The sequence below is a fragment of the Seriola dumerili genome, unplaced genomic scaffold, assembly GCF_002260705.1.
Source record: "Seriola dumerili isolate Sdu_G_001 unplaced genomic scaffold, Sdu_1.0 BDQW01000050.1, whole genome shotgun sequence".
NCBI classification, from domain to species: Eukaryota; Metazoa; Chordata; class Actinopteri; order Carangiformes; family Carangidae; genus Seriola; species Seriola dumerili.
This window is the reverse complement of record NW_019174305.1, coordinates 2,453,212-2,471,267: the sequence shown is the minus strand read 5'-3', so window position 1 is coordinate 2,471,267 and position 18,056 is coordinate 2,453,212. Positions and strand designations below refer to the sequence as shown.

The 18,056-nt window shown below is 40.7% G+C and overlaps 1 protein-coding gene across 2 annotated transcripts; it reads right to left on the bottom strand.

The window, feature by feature from the left end:
* Nucleotides 1-2,190: 2,190 nt before the first annotated feature.
* On the bottom strand, nucleotides 2,191-17,381 carry card14 (caspase recruitment domain family member 14). 2 transcript variants are annotated; one of them, XM_022739979.1, is made up of 20 exons: nucleotides 17,007-17,381; nucleotides 16,404-16,541; nucleotides 15,985-16,310; nucleotides 14,164-14,322; nucleotides 13,902-14,021; nucleotides 13,501-13,626; nucleotides 11,331-11,480; nucleotides 11,114-11,236; nucleotides 10,359-10,459; nucleotides 9,583-9,638; nucleotides 9,320-9,380; nucleotides 8,525-8,741; nucleotides 8,320-8,446; nucleotides 6,971-7,211; nucleotides 6,743-6,806; nucleotides 6,530-6,650; nucleotides 6,252-6,416; nucleotides 5,437-5,555; nucleotides 4,186-4,301; nucleotides 2,191-3,345 (listed from the first exon to the last, which is right to left on the bottom strand). In XM_022739979.1, the coding sequence occupies exons 1-20, from the start codon at nucleotides 17,221-17,223 to the stop codon at nucleotides 3,138-3,140; spliced, it is 2,955 nt and encodes a 984-aa protein (XP_022595700.1). In that variant the 5' UTR covers nucleotides 17,224-17,381; the 3' UTR covers nucleotides 2,191-3,137. The 2 variants fall into 2 exon arrangements, with proteins under 2 accessions (XP_022595700.1, XP_022595701.1); XM_022739980.1 differs by having other exon boundaries at nucleotides 11,114-11,233.
* Nucleotides 17,382-18,056: the final 675 nt, after the last annotated feature.

Below are 18,056 nucleotides of genomic sequence, written 5' to 3'. Positions count from 1 at the left end.
AATCTAACTGTGCCAAATTCTCAAGTGGTTCTCCCAATTGTATATATCTTGATCTTGGGAAGTGTAATGAAGTGTAGGTCTACCTTTTAAGTCTACTGTACGGGATATAATATTCCTGTGAGGAATTAAACTGAATGAGTAAATATCTTTTTATTATGCATCCATGATTTATTTATGACTGAAGAGGGTTTTTCCTTTAACGTTAGGGTTATGAATGAGTGAATAACCTGATAAAAAATGTATGTAAATTTGTGAAGAAAATATGAACATGATTACATAGTAAATGAGAGTAGAGTATCAAACATAAATATTCAGTTAATTTGACATTAAAGGTAAAATTATATTATGTTTATGATGGCTGTTTTTTTATTATGAGGTTTTGCTCTTCAGTTTCCAAATATACAACTAAATACAAGGGCAAAATGTCACTCACCTGCAGAGCTACAGGTTAAACCGAAGGAGTGGGGGGAAACACATTACTGGCTTTCACTTCACAATACTTAATCCCTTCCACAAATTCACTTAAAACACGTTCAGCTAGTTTGTAGAGCAAACTCAGTTAAGCTAGCAGACAACCCACCTGTTAGCGTATCTCCCGCGTGAAGCTACTACGGCAATTCCAGCCAAGCGAAAACCCCGCGGGTTTCATGGTTCTTGTATTAAGTTAATAATATTGTCATTGAAACAAACCAAACCTTTGGTTTAGACATTTTATCAGCGGCCTGCTGTAGAAATGTGAAATACTCGGCTACATTTCTGTCCTGCTCCCTCTTGTGGTCTTACAGCTGACGGTTTGGAAAATGATCCTTTCTTGCGCACGCGCCGCTGACTCTATTCATTAAAGTCTAAAATGATTTCACCTGAGACATTTACGACACTAAAATATGAGGATAGAAGACAGGACTTTGCCTAAAGAATGCCTCTATAGTCTATGTTTACTAACCTCAATTTATCGTATTATCAAACGGGATTTTGAAGACGAGGTCTATCATCAGGAAAGTAACTACATGTTCTAGAGACAGTTAGCATCCTGTATTAGACCAGGTGTCACTTTTTCAAATATCATTTTTCTACAAACGTGAACATCACACATATTTTCTCATGTCCTGATTACAGTCTTATACCAATTAATTTACGTAATTCATACAAAGTTCATATTTCTACATAATTAAAACAAATTAATATGCCTCTTTAAAACAAGCATACAAACTCCCCATATCAAATATAGGCCTACTGATTTATTTCAAAGAGAAATATGCATGTTGGCACAGATTTTTGTTTTAATATATTACTGTTGTGTTGTGGGTCTTGGAGGACTCTGAAAGCTCCTCTTTTTGGGTGTGAAGTGGGGCTTGTGATGGTGAAGCAGCTTGGATCTCTCTGGCCTCTTGTCCTCCGCACCGCTGCTTTGATTACAACAGTTGCACTATCTGCAGAAACTCTGTTGGTTTCTGTGTGACCTCTTTGTGGTTCTCTTGGAGTGTTTCAGTTTCAGAGTGCTGTGGTTCTGCTGCAGTGTTTTCTTAATTCCTCTGTAGGGAAAGGGGATTTGGAGGTCTCCTGCTCTGCCTCAAAGACATCCAGTAGCAAGTAGGCACCCAGTTGTTCAGGAAACAACATATTCTTGCCCTCATCCCATAGATAGATAGATAGATAGATAGATAGATAGATAGATAGATAGATGGGCAGTATAAGTAGTTAGGCAGTTTAAATAATAACATGTAATCTTTTAAATTAACTGAACTGTAGTCAGTTCTTCATTTGACACAAATTCCTTACAGCTGTGGGTGCTGCTGTTTTGGGCCAAAGTCATTAACAAGACAACATAAGAGGCTGCTCCCAGCACCTCTAAGAGATGAAAATATGAAGGGGGACTAAAGTACATACTAACCTTCATCATGGTTTTCATTATTATTAAGGAAACAACCATGATTTATGTTTACATAGACACATAGTTTCAACCAAGTCAAATCACTTTAAGTCATTTTTATATGTTCTGAAACTGTATGAAATGAAATCTAGACATTTTACACTAATTTAACTTAAAATAAATAAAACATGTATTTAAAATTACAACAAAAGATGAGTTGATTCCTCTAACCTCTTGTACGATGTTTCATACTTAATCAAAACAATGACAATAAAATAAACAAAATGAAAATAGCAATGGAGTAAATACAACATGGTGCTATATGAAAACGATGATCTTCAAACCTGAACATAAACCATCAAATATTTAAATTTTTATTATGTTGACAGTGAGACCCAGCAGAGCCTAACTCCATTACAGAATCTGACAACAAAATTCACAGAAATTCATAGGGATGTTCTGTCAAGTTTCGTACAAGCTGACAGTTAAATCCTAAGACTTAACGCTTATGGATGCATGGCAGCACCATGAAGAAGAAGAAAAGGACAGAGTGACGAATAAGAGCAGAGAGGGAGAGGGAGAGAGTGAGAGAGGGAGAGGAGCCCAGTAAAAGAAGAATTTAAGTAACATCCGTCATGATCCAAACAAACAAGATACAGATCTCTCATGATGTAGACCCTCAATCACATGCACTTGAGGATCATTCTAAAATCTTGTGAACCTATTGTTAAAGAACAGAAATGGTGACTGATGTTTTTTCTCCTAACATGAATCTCATCTCATAGTAATGAATCAAAATTAAAAGTCAAATAACTCAACAAGCTGTAGCATCCCAATGAAACACTGGCAATAAAAGAAAATCCCTCATAGTGGGAAATTATCTACAACATATTGTAGAGATACAGTACATACAAATCATCACAGTATGTTTTATCAGTGTTTGTGTTTGTAGCAAACACTTCATACCTGGGTTTGTTTTAAACAAAAGCCTCAAAACAGGAGGCAACTAAATCATCGAAAATGTTTTGGGTAAAGTAAATAATGATACAGCTTAATACACTTTTAAAATGCATTTTATTGCATCATCATGAAGTCCTTCACTCACAGTTACTCATAAGTATCATAGATACATACTCACATTTATAAAAATATCTCTTGTAAAGTTTGTCTATCATATTCTCAATTCTTTATCATCTTAACAAAATAGCCCTTTGAGAAATGCTTCCTATTATTTTTATATTTTCTGTTTTCTTTCCTACTCTCTCTTTCACCACAAGTCAGGCTCCACCCAGACGATCTTCTTCTGCTCCTCCCAGATAATGGTGCGCAAGCTGGTGAGCAAGGAGGTCTGGTCACACCAGGAGTCTGAAGCGACACTGTGATACAGGCACGGCAGCTTGTCCAGCAGCGGCTCCTCACTCTTTGAACATGCCAGCAGTTGCTCCTCTGACTGGCCGTGGCGCTGCAGCTTTGACCTGGAAGTGATGGAGGGATGAAGGAAATAAACAAGATCATTTTCAATCGAAATTGCTATTTTCTGAATAATTGAATTTCACATATCTAAATTATTCAGTTCCCTAAAACATCAACACTGTCGTCAGGTTTGGATGTCAGTCCCTCAGAATGATAAAACAGGTTTCGCTCTGTTATGTTATTTGAATTGTCAACAATTGGAAGAGAAATCCTCATAGAAGCAGTGATACCAGTTTTCCAGTGACAGCAGCATTAATAGAGCAGAACACATTACAGCCACAAGAGGACATAACTGATTTTTGTTCTTTCCTTCAATGGAAAATCTGTGTCTTTCTTGTCTTTTGGACAATTTAATGACCTTAAACTGCATGGATAGAATTAAAAAACTAGTTAATCACAAACGGATGACATGTAACAGCGCAACAGTGCATTAATGTTATGAAGTAGGGCGTTTAGTGGAAATCATTTTAGTGAATGAAAAAGGAGCTTCTGTCATTTTTAATGTGTTATTCATTTATAACATTCATTCATGAGGTTTATTTACTTCCTGGTTTGCACTATCAGACAAACCCCATAAATGTACAAGACGGTGGCAGGGATAGGGCAAAACAAACTTCCATTACAGCATCAAATAAAACAGAGGAGATGGAGGAAACGAGTGACCAAAGAGAGTATCTATTTTGGGACCTCTAACTGGAAAGCTAATGTCAATTTAAGGACAAAACTTATCTGTTGAAACTGTGGCAGATATCAATGAGGTCAACAGTACACATTCCTGTACGTGATATCAGACAGGTGCAGCTATCTGTCAGTGTTTTTATGAAGAAGAAAGAACAGTTTACCTCAGTTTACGTGCACTCCTTGCAGTCTGGCTGATAAAGATGATGATGGGAAAGATCGCGGCCCGGTGCAGCCGTCGCACACAGTCCAGGCCCAACGGCAGCACACAGTGAATCCCCTGTAGGATGAAGGGGAAGATGAAATATGGGGATAAATCAGCATGATGTAAGGACAGTGTTATGTAGTGAAACATATTTTAATGCAACATCTATGAAAAAATCTGCATTTTAACTTTTTAATTTTATGAAGAACATAGTTGTAAAATGGCAGCAAAATGAACCTGTATGTCAAAGGAAACAGAAATAATCTACAAAAATGAGGCTGTAAATTATAGTTTCAGTATAATCGCTGCTTGTCAGGTTGGGGTAAGAAAGAAGTGATGATACTAGCATAACATTATTGAATGTTAGTGAAAATGATGAGAAAATGATAGCTCTACAGAGTGTACAGCCACGGCAGCATCCCTGTAAATCTGTACTTAGGCACAGCTTTGCTTTATCATAATATCATAATGATTGTACTTTACATGTTAGCGACAACCCAACAGGTCAAGGCAGACAGCCGCCCACCCTGAGTCTGGTTCTGTTAAAAGGGAGTTTTTCCTCTCCACTGTCGCCAAGTCCTTGCTCATAGTGGGAACTGTTGGGTTTCTCGCTATAAAATTCTAAGGTTTTGACCCTCACTTTACAAAGTGCCTTGAGATAATGTATGTTATGATTTGATGCTATACTAATAAAATTGAATTGAACATTTGCTTATTAGTACTAAAAAGAAAGGGCAACTGAAGCTGATGGGAATGTCATTTTTTTTCAGTTATTTGGTCATAAAACAAAGTACTGGAAGAATTCAACTTTTAACAGGATGATGGCAGCAGATATCAAATTATTGGATTATCAAAATTTGAATGTTTGTATAAAATGAATGTTGTCTGTTCATGAGTTACATGAATGTCTCTACCAAATTTGATTGTAATCTAATACATTTCACATAAAATCATGGCACTTAAGAAAAAGCTGGGGTCGCCATAGTAATAGTATAATAAAATTAATCCTCTGGGGACCACGAATGTCTGTATAAAATTTCAATTTCAATTTGTTATGATATTGCAATCTGGACCAAAGTGGTGGACCAGCCCACCACCTGACACTGCCATCCCCACTGCTAGCCTGGGGGCACCTTTCCACATTTCCAAGAAAGTCTTGAGTGCTGAAAGTGTCCAAATATAAGCTCTGCTTTTGTGTTCATGTTCTGACCTTCTTCATGACTTTCTCGACACTCTGCAGAGTGTAGCAGCAGTTTCTCCCTTGCTCACACTCCTCCAGGATCTCAGACCTCTGTAGCCGGGTTGCGTGTTCACAGGAGCTCAGGACCTCTGTAGAGCAGGAGAGTGAAAACAAGAGAAGGGGTGGAGATAGAAACAGGCAGGGATGAGAAGAAGAGAGTACATGTATATTAGCTGATAAAATAAGGCAATGAAAGAAGAATCATATACGTCTTCATCATTTTCTTTTGAGCTCTACATGAAGATAAAGTACTTTTACCTTAAGTTGTTGCATTCTCGTTAATATTTTATTTGTTGTATTATTATTTTATTGTCTTTTGAATATCCTGTGTTCTGTTTCTTCTAAACATCCTTGTAATTGTCCTTTGTTATTTTGATGATCATGTTTTCTCACAAACGTCATTAAACTTTCATTTTACCGTATCATTGCAGGGTACACTGGCAAGCATTTATTGTCTTTATAGCTTTTTATTACTATTCATTCACAAAGTTTATTTCCTTCCTGGTTTATCGCAACAGACAAACCCTAAAATATTTACCACTGTACAGTATGAGATTCACTGTTTACTAAGCCAGCAAAATATACTTCCATTACAGCATGAAATTAGAGGAGGAAATACATCAATAGTCTCACCAATAAAACATGTGATCTTCCAAGTCAAACAGACGTATCTGTCAGCGCAGTAAACTGTGTCCCCCTTCTGTATCTAATCATTTGTTTTCAATGGCATATGCTCCAGCAGGTCAACATACAAAAACACAATATAACAACACAGTATTTCTTACCAGGTTCACAGAGCTGAAAGCCCTGCCACCCTGCCAGCTTCTTGTCCAGAATGCGTCCCAGGACGGTGGGCAGCAGCAGGATGGGTCTGCAGATGGGTGGGTAGTGGGGGGTGACCAGGGTGTAGGGCATGAGGGTTACACAACTTTTGGGTGCAGATGTATCACCTACAGGAGAAAGGATATACACTGTAAGCAAAGTGTAAATCGAGAAAGTGTGTATCACACAAATGAACAGATATTGTACTTGTATGCTTGCGTGCTGCTACAGGATCTCATACTTGAGTCTGTGCTCTTGGTCTTTTCATCCTCCACGCTGACCCACAGTGGGTTCCTGCCCTGACGCCCGGTGCTCACAATCCTCACTGCATTCTGTTTATTCTGGGCCACCACTCGCCCAGCCTGGGGAGGGAGAGGAATATTCCAAGGATAGATTAAGGGGAGTGTAATTTTGGATAGGATCACTGTTTTTGGAGCAATTAGATTATTCTTACCTTGAGAGACTTCTTTGTTTGAAAGCTCATGTCCTCAATTGCTCGAATCAGAAGTCGCTGTGCCCTGTGATGTCAGAAAAGTTTCAGTCTCAAACACTGTGAGCGGTGACTTAATTTTACTTTCAAGTATTCTAATGATTCTGATTCCTTTCCTACGTTGACTAACATTAACCTGAACTTTTCCTCATCCCCACCTGTCTACAGTGTTTTCCCCATCAGTGTACTGACCTGTAATAGTTGGGTAAGGTTCCGCTCTGGAGGTCCAGTAGCTGACACGGGTGAACTTGGCTGGCGTGCCACGAGTCCTCAGTGCCAGCGGGTCGCGTGTTGGTCACATGCAGGATGTCGTTGCAGGACACAGCCAGGGTCCCGTTGGGGCCGGCAGGCAGAGACATATTGACACGTACGTAGAAAGAATCTCCTGATGATATCTCACTGCTCTGCAGCTGTTGAAGCAGTGCCTCATAATCTGAGCAACAGACAGAGGACACGTTAACTAAAACCACCACAGTAACATTATGGGGTAATTTTGTAGCTTGTACTGTACATTGTCTACATATGATGTAATCTGTTCAGAATTGTTGGTTGTTGAACCAAGCAGCAGACAAACATTACCATCCCCTTATGGCAACAAATAAAACAAAAAGGCCAAGAAATGTAATGTACACCACCAGTATCTGTTTTCTAAGCTCCTCAGTGCTTGGCAAACACTAATGTTATTTTCCATTGTTTGAAGTTTTAAAACACTGTATCTTGGGGGTTATTCCTTTAAATAGCCAACCGTCAGTCATCAAGTCACCAAGTCAAGTCATCAAGTTTGTGCATGTAAAGAAGCCGCATGACTTCATCCTCCATCAATAACTGCTTATGTCTGTGTCTCTTATTTTGTTTTCTTCAATGTGCTTCATTGATGTATTCAATTTACATAAGAGAAATCACATTTTAGGTCAATGCTTTATCGGATTTGAGGCAATTTGAACATCCATCACATTAGGTCTGCATATACTGGTGATTAATCACCAGGAGACCTTTGGGTGTTTAATCTCAAACAACACTAACACTAACACCCCAGTTTGTTAGTAGTAAAATGATATTTGAGATTTATTTTGTTAATATTTTGAAAAATCTTAAACAAAACTGAATAATATATCAGTGCTGCTGTATTAACATTAGAACTCAACTCAGTTAGGAAGTAGTAAGTTAGTAATGAGAACCTTGCAAGAAATCTTTTAGGCAGATTTTCTTTTAGCACATTCCTGCTGGCACACTTAGTTCCCTGGCATGCACACAGGAATCTGGTATATCAGGCCATGAATGGAACTGACCATTGCGGAAACTAGAATGTCTGACTTGACTAACTGGTCGGCCAGTTGTTTCTAATAGCTTTAGAATGCTTGCTCATGGATGTATTGCTTCAGACACAAATGTCCCTGGTTGGTTAATGCTCTACCTATCCCCAACACAACCTACCACAGAATTATCTTTTCCTTATCTGTGTTTTCCCTGTTGCTCTGTTTTGGTTACTGTGTTGGTTACAAAGAACAAAAGCTGTTTTATGTACATGCTGTGGGACATACCATCTTGCCTGGGGCGCAGGGAGAGGTGGCAGAGGCCTGTAACCTGGCCCAGAGCCCACATAGCTTCCTCTAAAGTGGAATCCTCCAGCACCATCCTCAGAGCCTTCTGGTTCTGCTCATACTTTACCTGCAAAGAAACAGTACGATGAGAAACACCATCACCACAGGCAGAAGAGTAACTGTTTTCACGCACACTTGCACCTACCTCCACTATCTGTGCCCCTGGGCTAATGCCAACAGTATGTGCAGTGCTCCCTTCTGTCACCTGGTGCACAAACACTCCTGTCTTATTTCCCCCCACCACTGCCAGCTGGCTGAGAAGTGCCCCCCCCTGGAAGGAGATGCTAAGAACACGGCCATTGATGCGAATAGCTTTTGGACGGGAACGCATCAGGAAAGGAGGGGCTGAGGTTCTTGACAGGCTGGTGAGAGGTGAGGGAAATAAAATACACGGTTCAGCAACAATTTTGATTATTGTCAGGATCATAGGAAAGAAAAAAATGTTACGTCACACTCAACACAGAGAAAATCCTTTCAAGCTATTACACAAAATGAGCCACGCCCAATGCTGTCTGTAACAGGTCGGGCAGTAATACATTCTTAATAGTGATGGCTCAGTACACACAAACTGGATTTTCTAAAAACAATGTCTATGAGTTTAAGCTGCTGAAGCTCAACTTAAATTTGAGGATGCTTACATTAGACACATTAGATGAAGTGTATGGACTGTGGCCTTTTTAGCCACACTGGTGTTGGGGGCTATAGGGATGGCCATGTCATTTGGTTGGAGTTAAATATCTCGGAAAATGTAGTACATCTAATTTAGTATATAGGTGGGTATGTTGTGTTTGAGTCACTAGTGCTGATTACTAATGATTAATCTTAAATACATTTATAACCCTCTTCTTAAATTTATTACCTTAAGGAAATGCACTGCCATCTACTTGAAATTATGAAAACTCTTTATTTTTAACAATGTTGGTCCAGTAGACCGCCTCACCCGATAGAGCTGGAGTCACTAGAAGAGCATAGCCTGGGTGTCTGCATGTCTTCACTCCCCACTAAACAAAAGAGAGGTTGTTGAATACTTTGGAAAGTGTGTCAAATAATGTGCCAGAGTTAATGTGTAACTTTACAGCCCTGGCAAACGTCCACCATTGAACAATAGATAATGAAAGTCTTGCCAAACAACAAACAACCCTGTTCCACACAGGAAGACAAACACTCACTTCGAAAAAGAAAAGTTATGTTTTCTATATATACCATTAGGCAGGAACACAAAGTCGTCATGTAAAGAATCAGTCTCTGCTGTTTCCGAACTGCAAGAGAAAAAAGACAACAGCTACATGAAAACCAGTGTCAGATTCCTCTCTGTCTGTCTGTGTCATGAACAAACAAACAAACATGAACACACAAAATAATAGAGCTAAGGTTAGTACTGTAGACTGACTATAGTTCAATAAAGAACTGTATGCTGAGTGTGAGATAATTCATGCCATGCTGGAACGTAGACACTGGTTGGGGGGTTGGAATAATGATAGCCTCTTGTCAACACTTTGAATATGGAAGCACAAAAGTTCCTTGAACAGTAACACAAGAACTGAGGAATGTGAGGACCTATTCATAATGTACCCCCACTGAGGGTTAATTTAGCTCATCAACACACTCTGCTTGCAGATTTCTGTGTTCTGCAGTTTACTCATGATCACACTCATTCATGTTTTTCTTGGAATCATGTGACATGTAGTTAAGACCCTCTTATTCCTGTAAATTTATAATCCACCTGAAACTGGATACCATGTGATGTTACAACAACAGAGAGGAATGCGAAGCTCAATAACACCTTGAAACCATCCTTACTGGTGGTGATGGGTGGTAATAAAATGCCAACAGCCTTGTCAAATGCAACTAATAATGCACTACTACTACTAGCATGAACACAAGCACAAGTGATATATAATGTACATGAACATCTACACACACACACACACACACACACACACACACACACACACGCACACACACACACACACACAAACCTGCTGTCTGCATGTAGTGCTTCCTCCCTTCTGCGGAGGGAGTCTGAACTGGGTGGCTCTGCATTTCGGGATCGGACGCTACTTGCTGCAGCATCTTCACTCTACATACACACGCAAACAAACCAAAAAAGCTTTTCATATATAATCAATAAAAGATCAACACAAGAGTCAGATCTGAAAACTGGTATCACTTGTATCTGTACTGAGAGCAGCTGGTTGGATTAGCTTGGCACAAAGACTGGGAACAGGGGTAAACAGCTAGCCAGCTTACCAATACCACAAAGGTTCAAAATTTAAATGTTATTTCTAGCTTGTTTTATCCATATGAAATGGACTGAAGAGTGAAAACAAGTTGTGGTCTTGTGGTGGGTTTATGTGCTGGATGATTTCTTGGCCACTTTCTTGAATTTTACACACTATGCAGGATACAACCTGTTAACTGGTGAACTTTAAACCTGTTTGTGGAGGACCTTTAGACAGAGACATGTACTCTGTTTTCAAGTCGTTATGCTGACAGGCAGCAGCAAGAACTTAAATAAACCTAACCGACATAAAAAATAAAAATTATGTTTAGATCAGGAAGTTTCTGATCAAAGAAAAAGTTATACAAGACTTGATTTGATGGATTTTGCTAGTATTTGAGCCAACTTGTGGTACTTGAGAATGGGGTGGTACTTTCATGTATTCCAAAACTAGTGAGGATCGATAACCTGCCCATATAAAATCATTGTAACTGATCTCACACATATACACACCTCTAAATTGAAGGAACTCAGTGACATGGGATTAAGTGCATCCATGCGGCAAAGTCTGCGTCTGTTTGAGAATGGAGATTCTTCACAACTGGAGTTCGGGCTCTCCCAGCTGACCTCCGTCTCCTTTGACATAAACATAAGGCAGTGTATTAACATCATTATTTGAGTATGTGTTGTATTTACGTGTGCGCTTATATGTGTTTGTGTGAGAAATTACATCAGAGCTCTGCTGTTGTGCTGTGGAGCTGTGTTTGGCTCGCAGGCTGAAGACCCTTTCCTGGAGCTCCATCAGCTGGCACCTCAGGGCATCCTTCTCAGCCAGGGTTTGTGCAATCATGGCCTGCGCCTCGTCTCTGGACAGGTACGCCTACAAGCATGGGAACAGTCACGTTTAATCAACACCCAACATATTTTGCACAGAATCCACCACGTCTATGTCACATGTAGAAACAGCAACGTCATGACAACCACAATGTCTATACTTATCACGTGCCATCTGTAATTTAAAACGTGGATGTGGTTATGTCTCAGTGAGAGAATGCTTGAATGAAGAAGTATTAAATGTATGGATTACATGCCACCAAGGCATGTGAGTAGGAGTTCTGTCTGGCAGCTATCTAGCTCTTGACACATTCTTATGAACGCAGCAACTCAGGAACTGATTTCTAATTCCCTCTGTTTGATAGGTACAATTGGTCATACTGGTGTTTTAATACAAAGCCTCATTTTGATCCGCCCCCATTTGCCCTGTTAAAGTTGCAGCATTACGTGTGAATACAAATTCAACACTTCCTGTAACCTTTTCAAATTTAAAGCCCTCTAGCGTTTCAGTCGACAGAACTTTTTTCTTAACAGGGCTTTTATAGCAGTGCTGATGAGCTGCACTGAGCGTATTGTCTGACTTCTGGTTGCTGGCTTTTGTGATTTTTTGACACCGATGTGTGGTCAGTCAGACTATGGAACAGTCTATAGTGCAAAAAACTATAAAATCAGAAATGGACTTTCACTGTTACAGCTCCTGCTTTAATAGCTTAGTTATTTTTACATTGAGAGCACATTGTGTCATTGCACTCTGAGATTATTTTCTATTAAATATTGAAGTTTATAAATAAACGCCTGGTGGTGCTATAAACGATTCTGAAAGGTGGATTTAATTCTGCCATGCTAAATTAGGATTTAACCTTTTATTTTGTTGTGTATGATCTCATCCCCCATGTGTCTACATGAGGAAAGGACAAGGCACATGGTCAAATTGGGAAAGAAATGCACACACCCATATACACACCTATACACAATCCAGCCCAATACTAGGTTATGTCAAAGTTCCTCCGTGAGCCAGTTTTTCTCCATGTGTTGCCTTCTGTCCTCCCCCCTGGGTTTGTCTTGTTCGTGTGTATAGGTGCTGTGGGCGTGGCTCCCTCTACCTGCCTCTGGAGAGTATCCACAGCTGCATTCCATTACTTCATCAGCCACAGTACAAGTAGTACTCATCGCCAGATTGTTCTGCAACCAAGTAGTAACAAGCTCTTGGCCTATTTCTTGTGTCAGAAATATTTTATAGAATTATTTCTCCTTGGTGAACTTTTGCTCATGCCTGATTCTCCTGTGTATCTCAGCCCAGCTGCCTGCTTCTTCAACCACTCTCCATTAATCAGCCTTCATCTGCATTCAGATCCCAGTTCCCCTCACTATCCCGATCCCCTCTCCAACCTCAAGTTCAGCTCCTCCACGCCACGCCATACGCCCTCCATCATCCCATTTCATTGTCACTAGACCTTCTTGGCTACTCAACCCTTTCATTAGCTCCCCGTGCACCAGCTCGCCAGCTCCATCCCCACAGCCCCAATTCCCCAAACTGCTTTTAGGTCCAGAATGAAAAGTTAAACGTCACAGGTTTATTCCTAATCTTGTTTACGACAGAGCGAGAGACACAAAGCATGCCAACACCACGGTTGTGTGAATGCAGATACAGTACGTCATCCATCATGCAGCAAGCATGAACCACTAATTATACCCAGGAGCTGTCAAGTAACATCACAGTGCTGCGTTTTCAGTTACTGCACAGCTCCAATGGAGCAGCTAGCAGCTAAGTGACTTGCTTGTGGCTACCTGACACTTGTTATGGATTGCTCATTCCATTTGTCTTGGAGGAAAAGCCTCAGTGATGTTTATAAGGTAAATTGCAAGGCAAGCATACTTCAGCATGAGACAAAGAATTATTTTTCTCTTTGTCAAAGTGACATAAATTACCTCACACCTAGTCACACAACAAGGAGTTACAGACAGTATGAGCCAGTATATGCTTGATATTTGATAAAATTATATTTCATGTTTACCAAAGGCAGGAAAGTTTGAGTGATAGGAAGGTTCTTAGCTTCTTACAGTACCTTATCTCTCTCTGCCTGCAGCTCTCTCAGCTGATTGTGGATCATGGTAATCTTCTGCTTGTGCATGTTACAGTCCAGGGTTAGCTGCTGCACCTGGAGGCTCAGGCACTCCTTCTGATCCATGAGCTGAACACAAATACAAAAAATACACCATTGTGGTAAATGGTTTGTTAAGCTACACGTGGAAAACTCCTGCTCTAAATAGATTTAGACTCTTGTACATCATGTGCACTATGTAGCAATGGAATAGTCAATATGGCTCTTTCCATCATAGATGTTTTTTCCATCATGCTGTTTGCATGACACAAGAAAGACACACACACACACACAAACAGACACACACACACACACACACACACACACACACACACACACACACACACACACACACACACACTCACCCCTTGTTTCTCACTGAGAAGCTGTTCATTCTCTTCTCTGTAACACCTGAGCTGCTCCGCTAGCTCCACCTGGCTGTCTATAGCCTCAGCCAGGTCCTGGGCCAGGATGTCCTGACGAGCCTGACGAAGACACAGCGGACAACAGATGAGGCACAGAAAAAGGCACAAGAAGTTACTGCCTATTCCACTGTGTAAAGACTGAGAATGAAAACTGTCACCATTCTACATAAATAAGCTAATAAGACAGAATGATTGCTCTCACTGGGTCCAATTTTTCTGCTTTCACCAGCTGGCAGCGCAGTCTCCGGACTTCTTCTTGCAGCTGCGGTGTCTCGGCAAGAGATGCACATCTAAACGAGCGCTGCCTCTGGAACTCATTCTCCATTTGGGCTTTCTGCAGCTCAGTTTGCAGCTGGTACACCTGTCACAACAGAAGGCAGATATTTATTGATTAATAAATTCATCTTTTTGTCTGTCAAATGCCAAAAAATGCTCATCGCTATTTACCAGAGCCCAAGGGGATCGCCTCAAATTGTTTGCATTGTTTGGCTCAATCAATTTATAAACTTCAATCCCCCAATCTCAAAAAGTTTTAAATTTACAACTAAATAATGGAACTGAAAAGTTTAAGCATTTTTGCTCCATAAATGACTTATACAGTTATTTTCTTATGATTATACCCTGAATTAGTTAAAGGTCTGATGAAACCACACTGACACAGTTCCCTCATTTAACTCCAGACTTTTAGATTAATCATTGTTTTTTTTGTCATCAGTGTTTACTGTTTAAGAAAAATACTCTTTAAAGGGGCTGTTTTTGGAGGCTACAGTGAGACTCTTTTGGAAAGTCACGAGACATGTGGAGGCTAGCTTTCCACCGCTGAAGACAGCTCTTGGTGAATAACAACAACATTTCTTCTAGACTGGTAAACAGCTGTTAATGCTTTACTGGCTATGTAGCAATATCAAAACTTAAAAATAGCTCCTTTAGGCAACTAATTGTTCCAGTATTTAATGCTTTTAAACTATACAATTCAGATACAATGCATCTGAGGTATAAAACCAAAGTGTTCGTAGCGCTCATGACTCAAAAAACAAAACAAAACAAAAAAAACCCACTAACATGACCCCACATGATGATAGAGTACTCAGTTTAGCAGTTGAGGAACTTGTAAAAGACAAGTTAAAGAAAGGAGTACTCCACCAATTTTACACATCAAAGTCTGTTTACAGGTCTCGAGGAATAGTACAGCATATGTGAAAAAAGTTGCATGAAGCCTTTTTTGGCTCCTGAGGAAACTGAGAAATCAGATAAATGTTCTCATGTGATATTACTTGAGTCAGCGTCAGTTGGGCCTCAACACTACAAGTTTGAAAATGGATAAATCTGGGGGTGTGGAGTTACAAAGAAGGGGGTTTACCAGACCTCTGTAGACTGCTCCTCATATCTGCTGGAGGCTAGCAGATCAAACCTACATTAGTCGTTACTAGCATATCAGCATCTCTGCTTAGCGGTCAGCCTACATTGTGGGTAATGTAGATGGCAGGTTTTGACATGGAAGAAGAATAGGTGGCATGAAAAAGACATCTCTGATATCTCTGGTTCAGCTGCATCAGTTTTCATTCCCTTTTTTAACTGCCCATTCTATATCCCGCAATGTTATCAGTTGTGCAATGCTAAATCACAAGTGTACTACAGAATGGCCGAAATAGTTGCAACACAAGCTGGGATTTCCTGAATTTTAGCACCCCAAAATTCCCTTGAGCGTCTCATGTTAAACCCTATCTGCCTGGCCTTTTAAACTCCATGCCCCCAGTTTGTAACACAGGCTTTCAGCTCAAAACCTGTCTCCTAGATTACACAAGCGATATCTCAGACAAAGTGCCCTCACTGCCACAAAAGACATTATACTGTTTTCACAGGCTGTGTTCAAACTACAATGCTCAGATTTCAGATCTTTAACACTGACCTTCTGAGGACTTTCCCCTGAGATCACGGCTTTGTGTTTCAGGGAGGAGAAACTCAGGCTACGTATTTTTGAGTTTCCTCAGCTAAGTCACAGACTGTAATGAGCATCACTGACCTGCAAGTTGAGGTCATGGAGGCGCTTATTCACAGCGGATTTCTCCTCAATGGCTGCTGTGTAGCGCACATACAAGTCACACTTCTCATCCTTCAGCTTGGTGACTTCACGTTGCAAAGAACACAAATGTCTCCGCATGTGTTCGTTGTCAGCCTGAAGGGATCTCGACTTCTCCTCCTGTTCCATTATCTGCCCAATCTCTGACTCCAGCGAGGCGCAGCGTGCAGTCATTCTGCTAGCCTCACGATGCGCCTCCTGGAGCTCCCTCTGCATCCCTGTTACCGCTCTGACCAGATACTCTGTCAGTTCTGAGTACTTTATCAAGCCTGTGAGGACAGCAGTGCAAGTCAGTCATACAGCAAATAAAAACAAAGAGACTAAGATTCCTCTAAAACATAGGAACACTTCAAATCACTGACCGCTGAATCTTGAAGGCTCAGTGCTGGGTTTGCGTCCAGTGACTTGGGTGTACAGTGTGGGGTAGTGGATCATCAAGCTCTCCAGCAAAGCTACGGCACCATTCCTCCCCTGAGTCCTCAGTAGATCCAACATGTAGCCTGTAAACAGCAGAGGAGAAAGTAATTCTATCTCTAGCTCCAACCATAAACTTTGAATCAACAGATTTAATCTCAAGCAGTGAAGGTCATGAGGTTATTGATTACTGCTGATTTATTTCAGAAATAAAAGCCCTGTATTGTCAGAGAGAAATAAAGCTAACAATAGTTCTCTAAAACAATCACATCAAAATATGTGATAATTTGTTGGTAAGGCAGGCCAAAATCTTTCAGCTGGCACAACATGGTGGTCTTACTAGTAAATGTAATCAGTGCTGCAGATGTTGCTGGAATTTCCTCTGTCTTTTGGCCATGCTCTCAACAGGAATGTAAACAAATAATGGAGAGTAAACAGAATCTACATGTCATCTACAAACTGAGGTGGACTACAGCACTCCATAAACCCATGGACAGGTTTTTAACTTTCTTTAAAATCCAAAGAGCAACAAGTCAAGTCATAAATCTCACTGGTTCTCATGCAACGGTTGGTGAGGTTGTGGCAGCTGACAATCTCGTCTTCATCCATCTCCGTGAGCACCCTGGCCTGCCTCAGGTACGGGATCACGATGCATGGCCGCACCCCTAAGGAGATCCGGTGGCGGTTGTCGTTAATCAGTTCCCACAGTTCCTCCTCGCCCATGTTCTTCAGGTCTGGACCCTCACAGGGAACACACTCCCCTGCCATCCTGACTGTGTGGGGTAGGCTTGAAAGAGTGGTGCTTGTCTGCTGTTGCTGAGACGATAGACACAGCTGGAGCAGACAGAATGAACACACCCTAAGCTGCAAAGACACTTGTCACAGACTCATTCCTGGAAGCAGACAGAACAGCAAACATTACCAAGCAGAAAAGCAGAAAAGCAGTATAAAAGGGCCGGCTGCTTTCCACGCCCTGTGGGTGTTTTTGTAAAAGTGTGTGTTTATGTGTGGGCGTGTAGGAAAACCTGTAAGACAGGCGCTCTGTGATGCAGCAGAGGACTGACTCTGTGAGTGCTGGTACACACTGGTGTAAACACAGCTGAAACACAAGCTCTCACACACGATCACATATTGCATGCACACGTGCACAAAGACACATTACAAACCATTAGTCTAGTGAGCCACACTTCTCTTCCATTCATATTCTTGGTGGTCTTGTAACATTTGTTTGCTTTAAACAGCGAATTCAATATCTAATCACACCATAAACCTCTGCCTTGCTTTATTAATGAATGAAGCCAGATTTGTTTGTTGAAGGGAGTCATGCTGCAGCCTATGGCGTAAATTAACAAAGCCTGTCATAACAGAAACATTAGAAAACACGCACGTTTGCCTTGATAACACAGTAAAGCAAACATACATACCACACCACTGACGGGAGCAAACACTGAAAGGTGAAGTTCAAAGTCCTCCGTTTAGGCAGGAAATAAGGTTGGGGAGCGGCTGGCATGGACTGTCTCTGCAAGGTCAAAGGATTTCTCATACTGTTTGCTAATTTACCACCATCATGTGTGAATTAACTGTTAACTGTACTGTAAAGG